The sequence below is a fragment of the Populus alba genome, chromosome 7 (assembly GCF_005239225.2).
Source record: "Populus alba chromosome 7, ASM523922v2, whole genome shotgun sequence".
NCBI classification, from domain to species: Eukaryota; Viridiplantae; Streptophyta; class Magnoliopsida; order Malpighiales; family Salicaceae; genus Populus; species Populus alba.
Window position 1 is genome coordinate 14,283,825 of NC_133290.1, and position 18,477 is coordinate 14,302,301.

At 35.3% G+C, this 18,477-nt stretch overlaps 1 protein-coding gene across 1 annotated transcript; it reads right to left on the reverse strand.

Annotated features, from left to right (window-relative positions):
- Positions 1-11,231: 11,231 nt before the first annotated feature.
- On the reverse strand, positions 11,232-16,277 carry LOC118036234 (uncharacterized). The gene is made up of 6 exons (XM_035041923.2): positions 15,938-16,277; positions 14,849-15,779; positions 14,551-14,750; positions 12,638-12,674; positions 12,275-12,342; positions 11,232-11,963 (listed from the first exon to the last, which is right to left on the reverse strand). Exons 1-6 carry the CDS (start codon positions 16,030-16,032, stop codon positions 11,477-11,479), a joined length of 1,818 nt encoding a protein of 605 aa, XP_034897814.1. The 5' UTR covers positions 16,033-16,277; the 3' UTR covers positions 11,232-11,476.
- Between the last annotated feature and the right edge of the window lie 2,200 nt (positions 16,278-18,477).

Here is an 18,477-nt window from a genome sequence, read left to right on the forward strand (position 1 = left end):
GCACGTTTTGGCGGAATGACAAGTAACAAGGGGGCAACATTGTATTTTCTCTTCCCTAAGAAAAAGAGAGGAATATCTCCTATAAGACAAAGGGGGGCATTTTGGTTTACGAAAGACAATTGATCCTTTCAGCAGTGAAGCGAATGTTTTTTATCAGTGAAACGAGGGGAAATGAAATAAGTTCCTCTCAATTAATTTTGACGAGTTAGAAATATTCAGTAAAATAGTGGGTTGGATGGGGCACCATAAAAGGCTGATTGTGCAAACAAATCTGGAAAAAGACTTAATATGGGCTGTAACTTGGAGTGGGCTAGAAAGGCCAAGCGACGAAAGATGACAATCAGAGGTAGGCAAGTCTCATAGTCAAGCAACAAGAAAGACTAAGAAGAATGGGGGACTATATTTCAAAACAGGTAAAGATGCATGCATATCACTAAACTTTGAAGACATTGAACAATGAGTTTTTGCCAAATTTCATATGAGAAAAATCCCAATGGAATCAATCAAGTGGAGGCCAACTTGAAATGCCAAAGGATCACAAATTGCTGTTTGAATGTTTTTTCATTTTTTGAGAAATTTTTTCAACTGGGAAGGCGACATAAGAAATAGGACTCTGAAAAATCTTCGTGCCTTTTCTTCCTCTTCGTGCCTTTGAGACCCGTTTTCCTTTCCAAATGCCTTTGAGAATCCCTTCGCCTTCTGAGCGCTCTTTGACGCCCTACTTCTTCTTCAAAGTGCTTTTGAATCACCGTCTTCTCCTTCGAGTTGCCTTTAACAGAACTCTGCACTTCCTTTTCGTTTGAGCACCTCTGAGCCATCGCTTTCCTCTTCGAGTGCCTTTGAGCACTTTATTTTCTCTTCGAGAGAGAGATGCCTTTGAGCACTCGTTTCCTCCTTCGAGCGCCTTGGAGCCCTTGCTTTTGTGTGTGAGTGCCTCTGAGCCCTTGCCTTCCTTTTCGAGCGCCTCTGAGCCCTCGCTTTCCCCTTCAAGTGCCTTTGAGCACTAGTGCCTCTGAGCACTCGATTCCCCTTTAAGTGCCTCTGAGCACTCGCTTTCCGTTCAAGTGCTTTGAGCACCCAGTGCCTCTGAGCACTCGCTTCCCTTTAAGTGCCTTTGAGCACCAGTGCCTCTGAGCACTCGCTTTTCCGTTCAAGTGCCTTTGAGCACTAGTGCCTCTGAGCACTCAATTCCCCTTGAAGTGCCTTTGAGCACAGTGCCTCTGAGCAACTCGTCGTTTTCCCCTTCAATGTGCTTTCAGCACAGTGCCTCTGAGCACTCGCTTTTGTTCGTTCAAGGTGCCTTTGAGCACAGTGCCTCTGAGCACTCGCTTCCCTTTAAGTGCCTTTGAGCACCAGTGCCTCTGAGCACATCGCTTTTCCGTTCAAGTGCCTTTGAGCACCCAGTGCTCTGAGCACTCGCTTTTCCTTCAAGTGCCTTTGAGCACCAGTGCTATGAGCACTTGCCTATGAGCACTCGCTTTTTCCCTTTAAGTGCCTTGAGCACCAGTGTTGCCTCTGAGCCTCAGAGTGCTTTTCGCCTATGAGCACTCGCTTCCCTTCAATGTGGCTTTGAGCACCAGTGCATGAGCACTCGCTTCCCTTCAAGTGCTTTGAGCACCAGTGCCTCTTGAGCACTCGCTTTTCCCTTCAAGTGCCTTTGAGCACCACAGTGCTCTGAGCAACAGTGCACCAGTTTTGAGCACCAGTGCCTTGAGCACCAGTGCTTTGAGCACTCACTTTCCTCTTTGAGCGCCTTTGAGCCCTCACTTTTCTTTTTGGAAGCGCATTTGAGCACTCGCTTTCTTCTTGGAGCGCCTTTTCAGCCCTCCTTTCCTCTTTGAGCACTCGCTTTCCTTTTCGAGTGCCTTTAAGCCCTCACATTCTTTTGAGTGCGCCTTTAAGCTCTCACATTCTTTTGAGTGTGCATTCGAGCCCTCATTTTCCTTTTTTTTTATTACTTTGGGTAGGGTCCACCCTCATATGAGACCACTTCTAAAAAAAAACAAAAAAAAACAAAAAAAACAAAAAAACAAAAAACAAAAAACAAAAAATATTGGTCGTCTTCCAAATGACTTGTTTCTTAGATTCTACATCTCTTCTGTAAAGGTCATGTGTCCATCTACTATTTTCAAGACTAAAAAAATAAAAAATCAAAAAAAGTGGGTTGTCTTCCAAATGACTTGTTTCTTGATTTCTACATCTCTCTGTAAAGGGACATGTGTCCATCGTACTATTTTCAAGGACTAAAAAATATAATAAAACAAAAAAAGTGGGTTGTCTTCCAAATAACTTGTTTCTTGATTTTTATATCTCTATGTAAGGTCGTGTGGCCAATATCTACTGTTTTTCAAAGTTTTCAAGACTAAAAAAAAAAAAAAAAGGATTCTTTTCTATATCTACTTTTTTTCTTTATAAATTTTACTACACAAAGCTAAACGAAAATGATAATTTTCCAATATCTTTGCATAGTAAATATTATAAAGAGGGGCAACTGTCATAACCCGATTTTGACCATTTTATTTTTATTATTATTATTATTATTTTATTTATTGAAAAGGATAAAAAAATTGATGAAAAAATAATGATGATGATGAGAAAATAAGTAAAATGAAATAAATGAAGGATGAAATTAAAATTTGGGTTAATGGCAAAATGATTGAAAGTTTTGGGGTTTAATTAAACTTTTGAAAATTAATTTAATTAAGCTTGGAATTAATTTAATTTAATCCAATTAAGGGTTTAATTGGAGAATTGATAAGTTTTGAGACTTAATTAAGCTTGGAATTGATTTATTTAATCCAATCAAGGATTTAATTGGAGAATTGATAAGTTTTGAGACTTAATTAAGGCTTGGAATTAATTTAATTAATCCAATTAGGGGCTTAATTGAAGAATTGGTAAATTTTAGACTTAATTGGACTTTGGATTTAATTAAATTAATGAAATTCAGGGACTTAATCGAAGAAATAGCAAAGTTTGGAAGTTTATATTGGGGCACGATTGCAAACAAATTAAAATCCAAGGACCAGCTTGAAAATGGTCACGTGAAATGAAAGGATTTCAATTGCAATTTACCCGAGGAAGACTGGACTGCAAACGTTCAAAACATCAAGGACAAAAACACAAAATAACCTCACACTGTTCATGTTCTTCACCCGAAATAAAGAAAAAAATCGGCTGCCTTTACTCCTGCATTAAAAACAGAGGCATGGTCGACCGCATGGCAGGAGAAAGGGGGATAAAAACCATAGAAGAAGAAATACGCCAGGGAGGAAAAAAGAACAGAAACAAAGAGAGTGGGGAAAGAGGAGAAAAGGGAGGAGCAAAAAACCGAAAGTAGAAAGGATAGGCTTAAAACCCAGACACAAAAAAAACAGGCCACGGAGAGAGACCATCGAGCAGCGGAGGAAGGAAGCAAGCTAGCCCTCCATACGTCGTTCGTTTCTGTCTCTTGCTTCCAGAGAGGAAGTAACACCGGGACATAACAAGGCGCAAGAACAGAAACTGTACAGGGGGGGCAAGTTTTCTGCCCCTGTTTCTTCCCTCGAAACAGAGGCGTTCGTGCCTCACGATCGTCGAGGCACAACGCGTGTAAGATAAGTGATTCTCTGGCTTTATAAGCCAGGATGAAAGGCACAGAGAAGGAAGATGAACTGAGGAGAAACACGAGAATAAGAAGAGGACAGAACCTAGTGACGAGAGACAACACCCAGACGGACGCAGAACGAGCGAGGGACGACGAGCAGGAGCGAACAAACCGAAACAAAAAGGAAGAAGACAACTGAACAAGGAAGCTAAAACAAAGGGGTAGATCAGCTAGCAGTCACAGAGAAGAGCAACGCTGGTCATTGTTTCATCCCCGTCTTCAAGTGCAGCAATAGTAAGTTGCGCTTGCCCCTCCCTGCATTTTAATTGCATGTTGCTGTAACAGGCGTGCGTGAGCGGTTCTACGCACCCCGGGGTAAAAAGAAAATAGAAAAATGGGGCCAGCGGGTCAACGCCTGTGACTGAGCTGGGCCCAGCCCAAAAAAATAATAAAAAAAATTAAAAATAAAAAAAACAGAAAGATAAAAAACCGAAAAAAAATTTAAAAATATGCTTATGCATGAATATTAAATAATATAATATTTTTTGGTTTATTCACTGACGCCAGATCAGGTGAATAAAAATACCGTTTAAATTTATATTATTTTATTAGTTGTAGTTTTTATTTTGTTTAGCTAAAAATAAAATGTGTGCACTGCTTAAAAAATAAATTTATTTTTATTATTTATTTCACTGGCGCTAGAGTAGTGGAATAAAATATAAATTTGATCTAATTTGTCGTAGCTACGAAATTTTTAACCGAGATGCCAGAGTTGGATTTGTTCGAGCATCGAATATTCACTGGCGCCAGAGTCAGGAATTTGTAAACAAATACATCCGCATAAATTAATAAATATTTAGCAATTAGACAAAACTCAGCAATGCATGTCTGCCTTAGCATAGACGTTTAAGGCGTGGTGATATTATCTTCCCTTTTAGCGTAACTCAAATCCCGAGCTCATAAATCTCTGTTGACCAGTTAGGGTTTCCTTAGTGACCATTATACTAGGTGCGACTCCTCAAACAAGACATTTTTTTCTTAAAAGAACCGCGAATGCCAAGAATCTGTTCTTTTTCCATAATTAAGTCAAGATTAAATTATTTTTGGCCGCCGCGATGTCGGGTGCGACACATATATATAATATGCTTTGTCATTGAATATAATTGGAGAACCTCAACAGAAAGTGTGTGTGTATATATTATCTACAGACACGTATTGTTCATATTTTGAAACCTTTCTGATACAAATGCCGTATTTCTCGTATTGGGAATTTATATGATTTTTCTTTATTAATTGTAAGTAATTTGGACTAATTTGAGTGTATTTGATTAATTTTATGGGTTTTAGAAGTTTACATAATTCAGTACGAGTCTGCGAGTGATTTGAAATTTAGACATTTAAAAATAATGATTTCTAAAAAATTTTAGAACCTAAAGCCGTTAACTATACTAAATTTAATTTAATTTTATTATAATTTGTTAAAATTGATTTTTTATTGAGATATGTAGACTTTAGGCGCTGTGTTGCTTCTTTAATTATGCTCTGACAACTTCCAAATTATTTACATGTCTTATTAGTGACATGACTACACTTATGCATGCATGCTTTTGAGGTTTAGTTATATGATATAGTTCTGTCAAATGCTGCATAAAATTTTAATATTCATGCGATATTTATGATGTGAAATTATTTGGTATATGTACCAACCTGGTACCACGAACTGGTAAAGGAATAGCAAAGAGGGATAAATAATCCATGTAACCCTGAGAATTCCATCCATATATTCCTTTGGTTTTTGTGGAACCAGTAGCAATATATTTTTAATAATGGTGCACTAATTAATTCCAAATTCACACGATTGATTATTTAATTCGGATCTTCAAATCCATTTTTTGTTGTTAATCATCTTTGATTTTTGATAAACTCTTCTCCTTGAATTAATCGATTTTTTCCGCACCATTTGCTAATGCTATTTGAATATGCGAGGAGTATTTGTGGTATGGTAATAGAGAATTTCTCTATCGAGAAATTTGATGAACTTCTTCAGGCTCAATGTATTGTATGACAGCAATGGAGAAGCTACCTCAATGGAACAATTTTTATGTTATCACTTCGTCTAGGTCAGCTTCATCATAAGAACAATTAGATCAATAAGTCATTATCCTAACATAATCACTCGTAAGATCTTTAAATAGAGAATCAATTTATTAATTAAATCGAATATACTTATTTATCCAGCGACTAATTAATTGACCTAACCTAAACTATAATTGAGATCTGATTTTATTTTTGTTTAATATACATTATTTTTTAAAGAAAAAATGCAATTTTTTTAATACGAAAATATCATTTTATTTACAAATAAAATTCAAATCGATATCAGTTTTTAACATTTTCAAAGTTAGCCACGTGACAACATCCCCATGGGTCTGGCGGAGTGGTTAGGCGCACCTCTTCGTCGCTTACAGAGATCTGGGGTTCGACCCCTCTCCTTCGTCTGCAAGCCGGCCAGCTCCATTGGGGAGCACTTGCCACCGCGGTGCGAAAGGGGATTAGTCTGGGCCAGCGCTCAGGGATATCCTTGGGATTATACCAAAAAAAGTTAGCCGTGGACTTTACCCTACCAATTCACTATACACAAGTTCTAGGTCAAATGAAATCTTGAAACAGGTGTGATGACTATAAAAATAAAAAAATCTGTTGAATGTTCTATCTAATATCGTTTTATTTTACAAATAAAATTTAAATTGAGATCAGTTTTTTAACATTTATCAAGTTAGCCCGTGAGTTTACCCTACCAATTCACCATACAAGTTTTAGGTCAAATCAAATCTTGAAACAGAGTGTGATGACTATGAAAATAAACAAAATTTGTTGAATATGCTACTAATATGCGTTTTATTTAAAAATAAATTCAAAATAGACATTAATTTTTTTAACATATTCACAAGTTAGTCTGTGAGTTTACCTTTACCAGAGTTAGATACCAATAAAGTTTTAGGTTCAAATGATTAAATATCTTTGAAAACAGGTGTGAATGACTATGAAAAATAACCAAATCTGTTGAAACATTCTACTAATCAAATTGGCTTCACTAATTGTCTGAATGGCAAGTCTCTGAATGCTTCTCAAGCCCAGCAAATATAAATGAAGTGAAAGCAACCAGACAACAGAGAGTTTTCATGCGTCCATTGTTTCGCCACACAGCATTTCGAGATGGACTTGCTGTCATCTTCTAGTTTTGGTGAAAACGCATTCTCTGGATTTCTTCATGGGCCAAACGCCACTAGGTATTTTGCTTGCCTAGCTTTGGGAGAGCAAGTTTTCCCACTGGCTTTGATTGTCGGAAAGAATTCTGTGGACAAGATATTGAAGCCCGCACAAATTCCATATTAAATTGATTGAAGCGCAAAATTGACAAGTAAATAGATGTTCCATCATTACAGTTCTGGCAACTTAAATGCACAGATATTTGCCTCTGCAACAATCCTTGCACATTCTTCCCTCAATGTTTGGACTGAATTCATCATGTCCATAGTAATAAATGGACCGTGAAATACTAATTTAAGGACGGGTAGGAAAATGCAAAAACATAAAATAACGCATCAGCCCCACAACTCTGTTGATCACTTCCCAGCCATCTGCATTCAAATAACGGCATCAAATCACTATAAAAGGTGTTTCTGTTGCTACAACTTCCATCCGTCCAAAAACTAGGTATATAATAGGTAAATTTACAGTAGGATCAATTTACAGAACATGGATATATAATAGGTATATTTGAGCTCAAAGATTCGAACTCGAGCAGCACTGTCTTTCTTTCTCCCATTCGGTTTTCCATATATCTAACCATAATGGTTTTAGAGCTCATCCAGAATTATCAATTTGAATCTAAAAGATCTTACGTTCTCGGTGTGGAAAGAGAAGGATCTGAACCTTTTATAAATATAAGTCTCAATGGTAATTCCAATGTGAAAACACTCGGCCATCTCTTCCCACATAAAATTAAAATAATGATTATAGTCTAAAAAACAACGTAAATCGCCAGTGCAATCCCAAATCAAGAAAATAGAATCTTAAGTCTTTTTAAAGTTAAGAATTTCGTTAGAATTTTTTTTAACAAAAATAGTTTAACATAAAACATTGACTTGTTTAAAATAAATTATGGAATAATGAAAATGGATCTAAGAAAGCTCTTACTTTGAATATTTTATAAATTCAAAAAACCTTTCATAAAAATACAAGATTTTCTTGTTAATATATATATATATTTATTTTTTTTAAGGAAGAGGCATTAAGTCAAGTGGGTTTTGATCAATGTTTTATGTTTGTATTTTGATTTATTTACTGTAAAATATTTTTTAGACCTATAAAGTTTTGAAACACCGACATTCCTCTCCGTTTATTATTTTTTTTTAAACGAAAGTATGGTTTTAAGGTAAAAAAAAAATTATTAGGTTTTATATTTTCTTACAGGGATATTAATTAAGATAAAAGAACTATAAGCAAGAGTATTCTCATGTTAGCTTTTTTCAATGTCAAAATTAAATAAAAGTATATATAAATAGATTGTAGTGCCAATAAATAAGTATGTTCTTACCTATCTTTCATAAACTGCAAATCCTCCATCCATAATAATAATGTGGGAATCAAATTCATTGATTACCCAAACTAAGGCTGATCACAGGACACAATTGATTCCACCGAATTCAGGGCATATGAAGGCTCCTCAACATGATGAAAAGCCAAGTGACAAAACCACCACAAGAAGAAGGCATGTACACCTCTTACCCTTTCATCTCCGGCAGGCCATGTATTTCCCTCTTCAATACGCCATTTTATATATATTCAGGGACATACGTACCACCATACATCAATATGGTCTTCTATCAACATTTTTAAACTATAGCCAGCATGGAAGTGATATTTTGTCATGTATCATCATGATCTTTCCTCCAAAAAAAGAAAAAAAAAAGATTCTATTCAAGTCATGAATCACATGGTATGGCTTGCTTGATCTTTATCTAACTTTCCGAGCTGCCTAAGGAGATAGATCCGACTGCCTCTTCCCAATAGTAGGCCTAAGGAGATAGATCCGACTGCCTCTTCCCAATAGTAGGGACTGGTTTTGAAAGAAGCAGCTAGCTAGCTCCCTCACGGTGGGATTCCCTCTTTGCCATCTTATTATTAGACGATGCATGCCTCTTATATTCTGCGGCGAATCCAAGAAGTAACTCGGAGAAGAAAAGACAAGCAATACACGGTCTTCAAGGAAAGAGTTGTTGCCCCGGTGGATATAAGAAGTTTGCAGGGAACCCTAGGAATGGCAAGCGGTGCCGCTATGGGGTGCGGTTCCAGCATTGGCAGTTCATGTTTAACGTCCTTCCGCTTAGAAGCACCTCTTACTTTTTGTTTGACGGTTTTAACGTTAAAGTTGGTTTTTAAAGTGTTTTATATTTTTTAAATAGATTAAAATATATATTTTTTATTTTTAAAAATTATTTTTGACATCAATTTATCAAAATAATATGAAAACATTAATATATATTAATTTAAAATAAAAAAAAATTATTTTAAAAAATACTTTTAAAATATAAAAATAAATAAAATTTATTTTTTATCTGCTTTTCTTTCAACTAATAGTGAGCCTTTTCCTTAGTGAGGACACTCTCATTGGATTTTTCACTTCTTGCTAGGAAATTAAAAGTTGTTTAAAGTTATTTTAAAATATTTTTTGTTTTGGAAATATATTAAAATAATATTATTGTTTTAAAAAATATTTTTAACATCAATCACATTAAAATAATAAAAAAATACTAACAAATAAATTAATTTTTTTAAAATCAAATTAAAAAAAAACAGTTTAAACCTTAAATATTCCAAAACCATCAATTATGAACATTAGCGTAATAGTACAAATAATTTAATTTAATTAAATGATTAAAGAGCAGATAATTAAGGGTTTCTGATATATATTTTTACAATAAATAAAATAAGATTTTGTAATCTAGTGGTCACACTGTTTACCATTAATTAATTAATTTTTATGATTAGTTTGATTACTCGTTAAATCATTTTCCCCGAGCATTGAAAGAAATAATTTTCACATGTAAGCAGCTTCCTTTACATCTCAATAATAAAACCAATATTATTTTTATGCTATCAAAATCTTTTTATGGCTAGAAAAATTGGGTTCATGTCTTTTGGATTTAGATGTACGTAAATATTATATATATAAGCTTATAATAAACAATTTTTTTTATGATATAATTACCGGATATTTACAATATTAAAAAGTGATAAACATAAAAAAAATCTCAAAAACAAAAAAATTGCTACATAAACAATTTAAATTTTTTAAATATATTTTTTTAAAATGCAAATTCACATAGAATAAATTGATCCGATAATAGGTATATATACACACATGCTAACAAATATAATAATTATAGGTTTGTTTTTCAAAAATCATCAAGTATTATAAATTTTAGAGTTATTAGATATTTATTTAATTATTAATTTTAGAGTTTCAGAAATTTATTAAGGTACAGATAAACTGAATCAACGTTAAAAAAAATTTTAATTGTTAATTAACATGGGTGGTTCTAATAAAAAAAAGAGAAGAAAAAGAAGAGAATGCGTAAAGCGTTGGTTGATGAAAGTAACAGTACTGATGATGAAATTTATTACTCCTATAAAATGCAAGGATAGGACAAGCACTGCTCTCCCACACACAACCTGCCTATAAATTGTAGCAGTTGGAGCACCATTATAGACATCTCCAAGCTCATCTCTTGCAAGAAACCAACATACGATAGAAACCATGAAGTTCTTAGCACGCTTCGGTTCATGTTCCTTCTCAACCACGGCAATAGCAGCAGCTCCTGAGGTGGAGGATGAGGATGTGGATGTGGTGGAGGAGGCAGCAGCAGCTACCACCGTGATTAATGGTGATGTTACACTGCTAGCGCCGGGAAGTGGAAGGAGAAGCAAATCAAGAGGACGTGGGTCATGGCGTCCGGCCCTTTCGGCTATATCGGAAGACAGGAGGATCGTATTTAGACGGAGAAAACTAGCTGAGACTACTGAGAAGAAAGCACTGGCTACCAAAGTGATGAAAAAACCAGAGGCTCAAAATCTTACTACGCAGATGTCATTTTCCGGGTTCTCTCCGACACCGTTTATGTTTTGATCAAGTTTTTTATTAGTTTCGTGTTGTAGTTATCGTGGGAAAAGTTGCATCATCCATGGATAGTTGTATATTATTGAAGAGGCAACATGGTTAGATGTTCTTGCACGCTGGAAGTTTCCTTTTTTATTTTTTTTAATTTATTTAAAAAAAAAAACCAAACTCTAGCGCAGCATAGCTTTAAACCGGCCTGATCCGATAAATAACATGAAAAACTCAGGCTTTGAGCCTGACCCAGACTACGTATTTTTCCTTTTCACCTGTAACCCGAGCCTTTTTTCGAGTGAGTTTTCGTTGAAAAAAAAGTGCACAATTCAAACCCAGTATGTGGTTAAGCAATCTCAGGATCAGATTCACCCATTTTTCCCTCTTGATATCCAGAAAATGTTTGAAGGTCTTGGATGTTTGGTTACACAAGGGAGAAAAGGGAAAAGGAAGCAGTGAATTAAAAATAAATTAAAGAGAAAACTAAAAATTGGTTGCAATTTAATCATATGCTATATAGGCAGCATTAATATTGTCACTCAACAATTGATAATATTACAGGGGCGTTGTGCTCCTGGTATATAGTCTGTCAAACTCTCACTTGAATGCCCTTCAAATGAAAACGATGCCTGATGCCAAGAAACCACGACCAGGCGACTGATCAGTGCGCCTCAATTGTTTAGAACCAACCCAAAAACCAAAATCAAATCTGTCATTCAGTAACCATTTATCCAATGTCGTGTGGTTGGCTCTGTGGTTGGTGCTGGGTGATGCTCACGGCTGTCTGTCAGTCGTGAAAAGGGCTGATCATTACCTGCAGGCGCGCCTCTTTGAGAAGAAGGTATATTCTGACTCTTTGGATCAGAGGCTGACTTTGAGAAAGCCTGAGCTAGCTCCAAGGCAGATGATACTTTACCAGGGCGGTTTCCTGCGGCGTCAGATGAAGTTTTTGGTTCTTCATTAGGTTTGCGCCAGGTTTCAGGTTCAGGTCGCTGGTCCTTGGCATCCTTGCTGCTTTTCCATTTATCATTCCTCCAGTTCTTCCTTTCCAAATCAGTTTTCTCATGGTCCATCTGTTGATCTTTCCTCTCAGAATCCCTCCCGTTTCTTCTGCTGGTAGCCCCACGGTTGTCATTTTTCTGACTCTGATGAGCGGTTGGAGCCACATGTTCTGATGTGAGTTCATTCTTGGGAGAATTCACCCTTCATGCACAAGAATTCAATTATCTTTAGCAATTACTTATCTTTAGATCTATTTTCAGTCACGCCTACATATGCAGATATTAATAGACATCACGAGTAAGAGATAATCGATTAAAATGCACAAGGAATGGTGCAATTACATGGAATGAAAGACATAACGGGGAGAACTAGACATGAAATCAGTTCATGAAACTCAATTAATTACACCAGATAATCAATAATTGGATGTAGATATTCATCCAATATAAAAGAAAAGCAGGTTTGACCAAGCAAAATTGCAATGTCTCTGAAATTGTGGAGAGAATGACTACCTGTTGGGCGAATGATTAATGTCAAGGTTATTAATTGCTATGTCATCTACACCTCGTTCCTTGAGAACCTGAGAGAAATATGCAAGGTTATTCGTGAACTTAATACAAATTACTGAACAACACCATCTAAAAGGGTAAAATACATGGGGCCAATTTAGAGAACCAAGCTGATAATGAAGATGAATAAAAATCTAAAAGCTCATGTTAAAAAGATAAATGAAAATAATGGGAGAGGGGGAGCATCAGTGTGGATATGAAAAACATAAAAATTGAAAAAGAATGGTATAAATGCATAAAAAAATTCATGAAAAACAAATATTCATAACTATGGAATAATCGCATGATAAATAACAGAACACATACCAATTCCCGTGGACGAGCACCGCCAAACAATGAACTCCTGCATCAGTCAAAGAAGACATCAGATGTATAATGATACTTGGCAGATAACTACCCATCACCTACCCAGCAAAAGGGCAGAGTTGGTGTATATTGCAACATGCGAAAGAAACATGGCAGAAAGTGCCTGAAACAAGACGCTGAAGTGTACTTAGCAGCGTACAAACCCTAAAACAGTACGTACAGCTAACACAAAAGGCTGATTTGATGATGAAAGTCAAATTACTGATCAAACGTAAGGCTGGCATCTCAGACCAGAACAGCTAGCACAGTCACAGAAATACAAGGCAACAGGCCTCTGTTTGCAGAAAGCATGGTTTAGTTATCTTTTCAATACAACTGAGGCAGCTATATAGATCCATGGGCGTCAAGAGGAAAAACACTTGCGAGCTGCCTGCAGCTTTTGGGAGATTGTAGTCAACTAACAGACGATCCACCAACCTGCCAATTCCAACCAATCTTCCAATCCCCTCACTTTAGTATGAGAATAACTTTTCCCGAAGTAAAAATAAAATAAAATGAAGCTACATAATAGATCTCTTTGTCTCTCAGAAAATAAAGCATGCTGCATGTATTATCCCACCACACTAGGGAAGGCGTGACATATTTGGAGTGGTAAAACATAAACATAAATTACTGTTTCTGTCAGGATAGGGGTAAAAACAGTCCATATTAAGCACAATGCCAATCACAGCCATGCACCACTTCCTCCCTATGGCAGTGAGGACCAGGGCCACCGTGCTCCAAAAAGTTCCAAATACCTCTTTGGTTCAATACCCACAGACCCTCTCTCTAAATTAATCAAACAACCTTTATCCCCTTTTCTTTGCCTTGCCCATTCTTGGAAAAAATCCTAGCTCTGCCACCGCTTCCTCAGGAACTTATAACTAGGTTAGCAATAACAGTTGATCATTGAACAGAATCAACAGACTGAAAGCAGACACAACAATAACAAGCAAAGTTGACCACAGTTAAGGATGGCACTCCATTCAGGCAAGCTGGATAAAGAGCGGCTAAGACCATAGCATAGGCTATTAGAGTTAGGGAGGATTAAAAATTCAGACAATCCACTCATGTTTTAACAAAGTTTAAAAAAAATAGAAAATTGTTAAGTCTAGCAACTACTAAAAGTGAATGAAGTTTTAGAGCCACATTTATCTTTTTGACGTTTGACTACAAATCAATAGCAGGTATCTCACCTGTTAATTCTACAAGGATAACTTAATTTCACATACAAAAAGGAGGAATTAATCAGGCATCAACCAAAATTAGGCCACATCCTTAAAACAAATGTATTCACAAAGGTAGACCAGCTGCTCAGACTCGTATAGGTGATCAATTTGGACATCAACTTCTGAGCAACGAGAAGAATATATATCAGCCATGAAAAGAAAAAGATAAGCAAAACAAGTTGAACAAATCGTTGTCAACAAACTTCCAAGACATTTACTAATTAGACTAGCTATTTGACACAACAAGGGATGCATGTGTACTGTGGAGACTGGAGCATGAAAATAATTTGTCACGGGAACAGACCAGGAAAAAATAAAGAAAAATAAATGTATTAATTAGTACTATATGCTCAAAAAACTCATTTCAGTCTAAATACATTCCAAGTTCTCATCTTGAACTAAGCAAAGGACCAACACCCAGGCGCTAACCTCAGCTAGGTGCAGTTACTTAGAAAAAGTCAGAAACTTGCATGGATATTCGTTTGTTTTGAGAAAATACATTTTCCTTCAAACCAAGCATCATGCTATTTTCAGTAACGACTTTGTACTCGACAAAAGAATAAGAAAATTCCAAGGTAAAATATATCAAGAAATAAGAAACATGCATCTACATCTGATTAAAAAGAAAAAACAAATCCCACAAACCTTTCTCTTTCAAGGCTTCCATCAGATTGTTCAACAGGTTGTGAGCGAGGCTTCAAATTCAATTTGGGACGTTCAAGTGGTCTCTCAGCTGGCTGACTACCACTCTTGGTATCCGCCAACCCTGGCTTTGAAGGATTTCCATTTCCATACAATTCATGGGCAATTTCAATCTTCCCAGATACTACAGGTTGCTGGTACCCCTATATTAACAAATACAAAAAATAGAGAGACCATCATAATCAACAAACAATCAACTTGAAGAAAGCATTAAAATATCTCCTGAAAAACAATGCTATACCTGTCTGTAGTCATTTTCTGGTCTCTCTAATGCTTTAGTTCTTGCAATAACATTCAGCTTAGGTCGTTCTGATACTTCTGGGGGCATTGCTGGTCGAGTTTGCGAGCTGACAATACCTCCACTATGAAACTCTTCCAAGTGCATTTGAGGTTGATCCCTCCTATGATTCGGCAATGTCCTCCCCCCACCCTGATTCCTATCTCCTGTAACCCTGCCACTTTCAGCTTGACCTCCCCTTGAATTATCATAATCACCCCTCTCCCTACCCACATCCACACTATGACTTGCATTACTCTCCTGTGAATAAATCAAATGTGGTAACAGTTCACCAGGACTCTTTGACTGCCACAATCCTGAAGATACCTTTTCAAGCGCACTTGCTTGAGCAAACTTTGACACCGGATTCGATGCCGGCGACACAGATGAACCCCTCGAGGCATTAACACCCATCACATCCCTCCTCATCCCCCAGGCATTCGGAGGATTATTATTCACACCCTGACCATTACCACCACTTGTTATCGCTGAATTACTCCCCCAACCACCCGAATTCTGCGAACTAACTACAACCGAAACCCCTCCCGGTCTCAACGGAGACAAACTCGCTCCCAAACTCATAGACTGTGGTACCGGACTTGTCACTGGTCTATCCGGCACCCTAACAGACGAACTAGAAACATACTCCGGCTTCAACTCTTGAGGAACCAAAGCCGAAGCACGAACATTTTCATCACTAATAGTACGACGAGGAGCAGATGAACCATCCAACGGCTTACGCTCATCCTCGTCAAAGTTTCTACCTATAGGCGCCGGGTGAGATAAAAACGAAGCTTTCTCATCAAAACCACGAGCAGCCCCTGACGACTTCGGCCGCATCAAATTATTTCCCCAATTTGCCGACGCATTTCGGTCCGAACCAGGCTTCATCATACTGACGAACCAAACAAACAAACAAATCTAATAAGCTTAAGAATTTACGATCTAAAATTTGAAAATTAATTAAGTGAAGTACAAATAATTTAGATCAAAATCACAGACAAGCAAGTAAAAAAAAAAAGAAAAAAAGAAATGAAGAGAGCGAGAGATTACACGCCGGGAGCTGAAGGTAGAGGGAGATCAGAAGGAATAGAGCCGCCATGAAAGTCCTTCAACGACATGGTCGACGCCGTTTTCTTCTTCGACATCTCTCACACTCGATCGATCGATCAATCAATCAATCAAAGCTTTAATTAATTCCTCTGTCGATCCAAGTGATTATTTTTTACAGAAAGAGGAACGGGGAGGGGAAGGAACGGCGTCGTAAAAGGTGAGAGGACAAAAGTTTTAGCGGTGCGATGAGATCGGTGGCTGGCTGTGGGAGATCTACTATTATCCTTTTTGAGTTTTTTTGCACGCTTGGTAAGTGAATTAATCTCTCGCCATCATTAACAAGATTTTGAAAGTAATTTATTCAACTTTAGACGTTAATAGCCTATTTAAAACTCGACTATAAATTATTATTTTATATATATATATATATATACATGTAAACACTAATTTGAAAATTGTAACCGTACTCTCTCACACATGCACGTAAAGTTGCGTCCACTATTAGCTATTTTTTTTAACCGATGGGTTAATCATGTCCCTACAATATCCACTGGGTCCGCCATGTTTTATCAAATCAAGCTTTAAATCCTAAATTTTTCTAATCAACCATCAAATCCAGGCCTCCTCTAATACACATGTTTTTTATAAAATTATTTTAATATATTTTTAATTAAAAATTACTTTTAAAAATATCTCAAACCACCTAGATGTTATTTTTTAAAAATTATATTCAAAATAATTTTTTTTTATATATTTTTAAATTGTTTTAATGTGTTAATATTAAAAATAATTTTTTAAATAAAAAATATTATTTTAATATATTTACAAGTAAAAATATTTTTTTAAAAAATATTTATTATGTTCCTGGATTGCCATGCAATTCAGATATTTTGTTTAAAATTATTTTTTTAATTTTTTTATTATTTAAATATATTAATATTAAATTTGATATTAAAAAAATAAAAAAATATTATTTTAATATATATTTTTTTTAAAAAACAAGTATGCTGAAAAGAAAAAACTCATTTCATATTTTTACAACCATGGAAAAGGATTAGCCCATAAAATTACGAAGAATACGAGCAAGTAAATATAACCCAGAGAAAAAGGAAGCCATCCTTTTCCTATCTCGAAGTCCACAACTCACATGGATCATCATCATTCTTTGGCAATTCTCCTCGGCTTTTCTTCCTTTGGGCCACAGTTCAGAGTTAGAGTTCGGAAAAGCGATTTTTTAAAGTTTTTTTTGGTTAACTTTTTTAAATTATTTTAATGTATAAATATCAAAAATAATTTATAAAAAATAAAAAAAATTATTTTAATATATTTTTAAATAAAATATACTTCAACGCTAAGAAACTCAGGAAGCACATATTCCTCCTCCATCCAAACATGAAACACAGGCCTTATTCGTGTGAGAAAATAAATAAATAAATAAAATTTATTTTTTTAAAATAATTTTTATTTAAAAATATATTAAAATAATATATATTTTTTTATTTTTTAAATTTTATTTTAAATATTAATACATCAAAATAATTTTAAAAATAAAAAATTAAATAAAAAAAATTCAATTTATTTTTGCAAACACGTCCAACCATATTATAAATAATAGAATAATTTAGATAGCATTTAATTATTATTTTAAAGCAAAAATAACTATGACGGATTATTTGATTTCTACATAACCCCATTGGACAAAAAGATCTTGTACCTTCCAAGATCAGTATAAGGTTTTGTCATGGGCTAGGAGTACATGAGAGCCCAGCCGAATCCACTTTAAGCCTTGAACCCTCTGTCAAATTCCAAAACTTTGGGTAAAGTTATTGTATTTTAATCACAACAGCTTGCAAAATGGAAATCCCTCCCTTCCACCTCTCTTGAAAGATTTCTCTTACACGTTGAGCGCCAAAACCTGTATTTTACCAAACTCTCCCTGCTCTGTCAAATTGACAAAAAAACCCTCATTTTATTTCTTTTATTTTATTTTACATTCTCTTTTCTTATATATATATATATATTATTAAACATAGATATAAAATTCAAATTACCTAGATTAATTAATTTTTTTAAAATCAAAACCTTATTATTTTAATTTTTTTATAAATCAAATTAAATCTTGATTAGATCACGAGTTGACTTATAGTTAATCAAGCTAATTTTATGTTGATTTTTTTACACCTTGTACAGAAGACAAATTAGTAACATTTCGCATAGACTTACAAATGAAACAATGTTTTTTTTTTCTTTCATATAAATACCATTCTTTTTACTTATTTTTTATATATAATTACACATTAATTAAGATTTGTTGAATTTAATTTATTTAAATCAAATCGAGAAAAATTAATCAATTAACCTAAAACCTATTTACAAAAGCTACAACTTTTATTATGCCGATATGATACTTGCCTTCCCGGCGATCCAAGCAATGAAAGGGAAAGCCAAAAGGAGAAAAAGAAGGCGAGGGAGTGAGTTGCAAATGCCAGGAAACCCTAGATGGTACCGAGTTAGAGCAAGTCAAGGACTCAAAAAGCCGA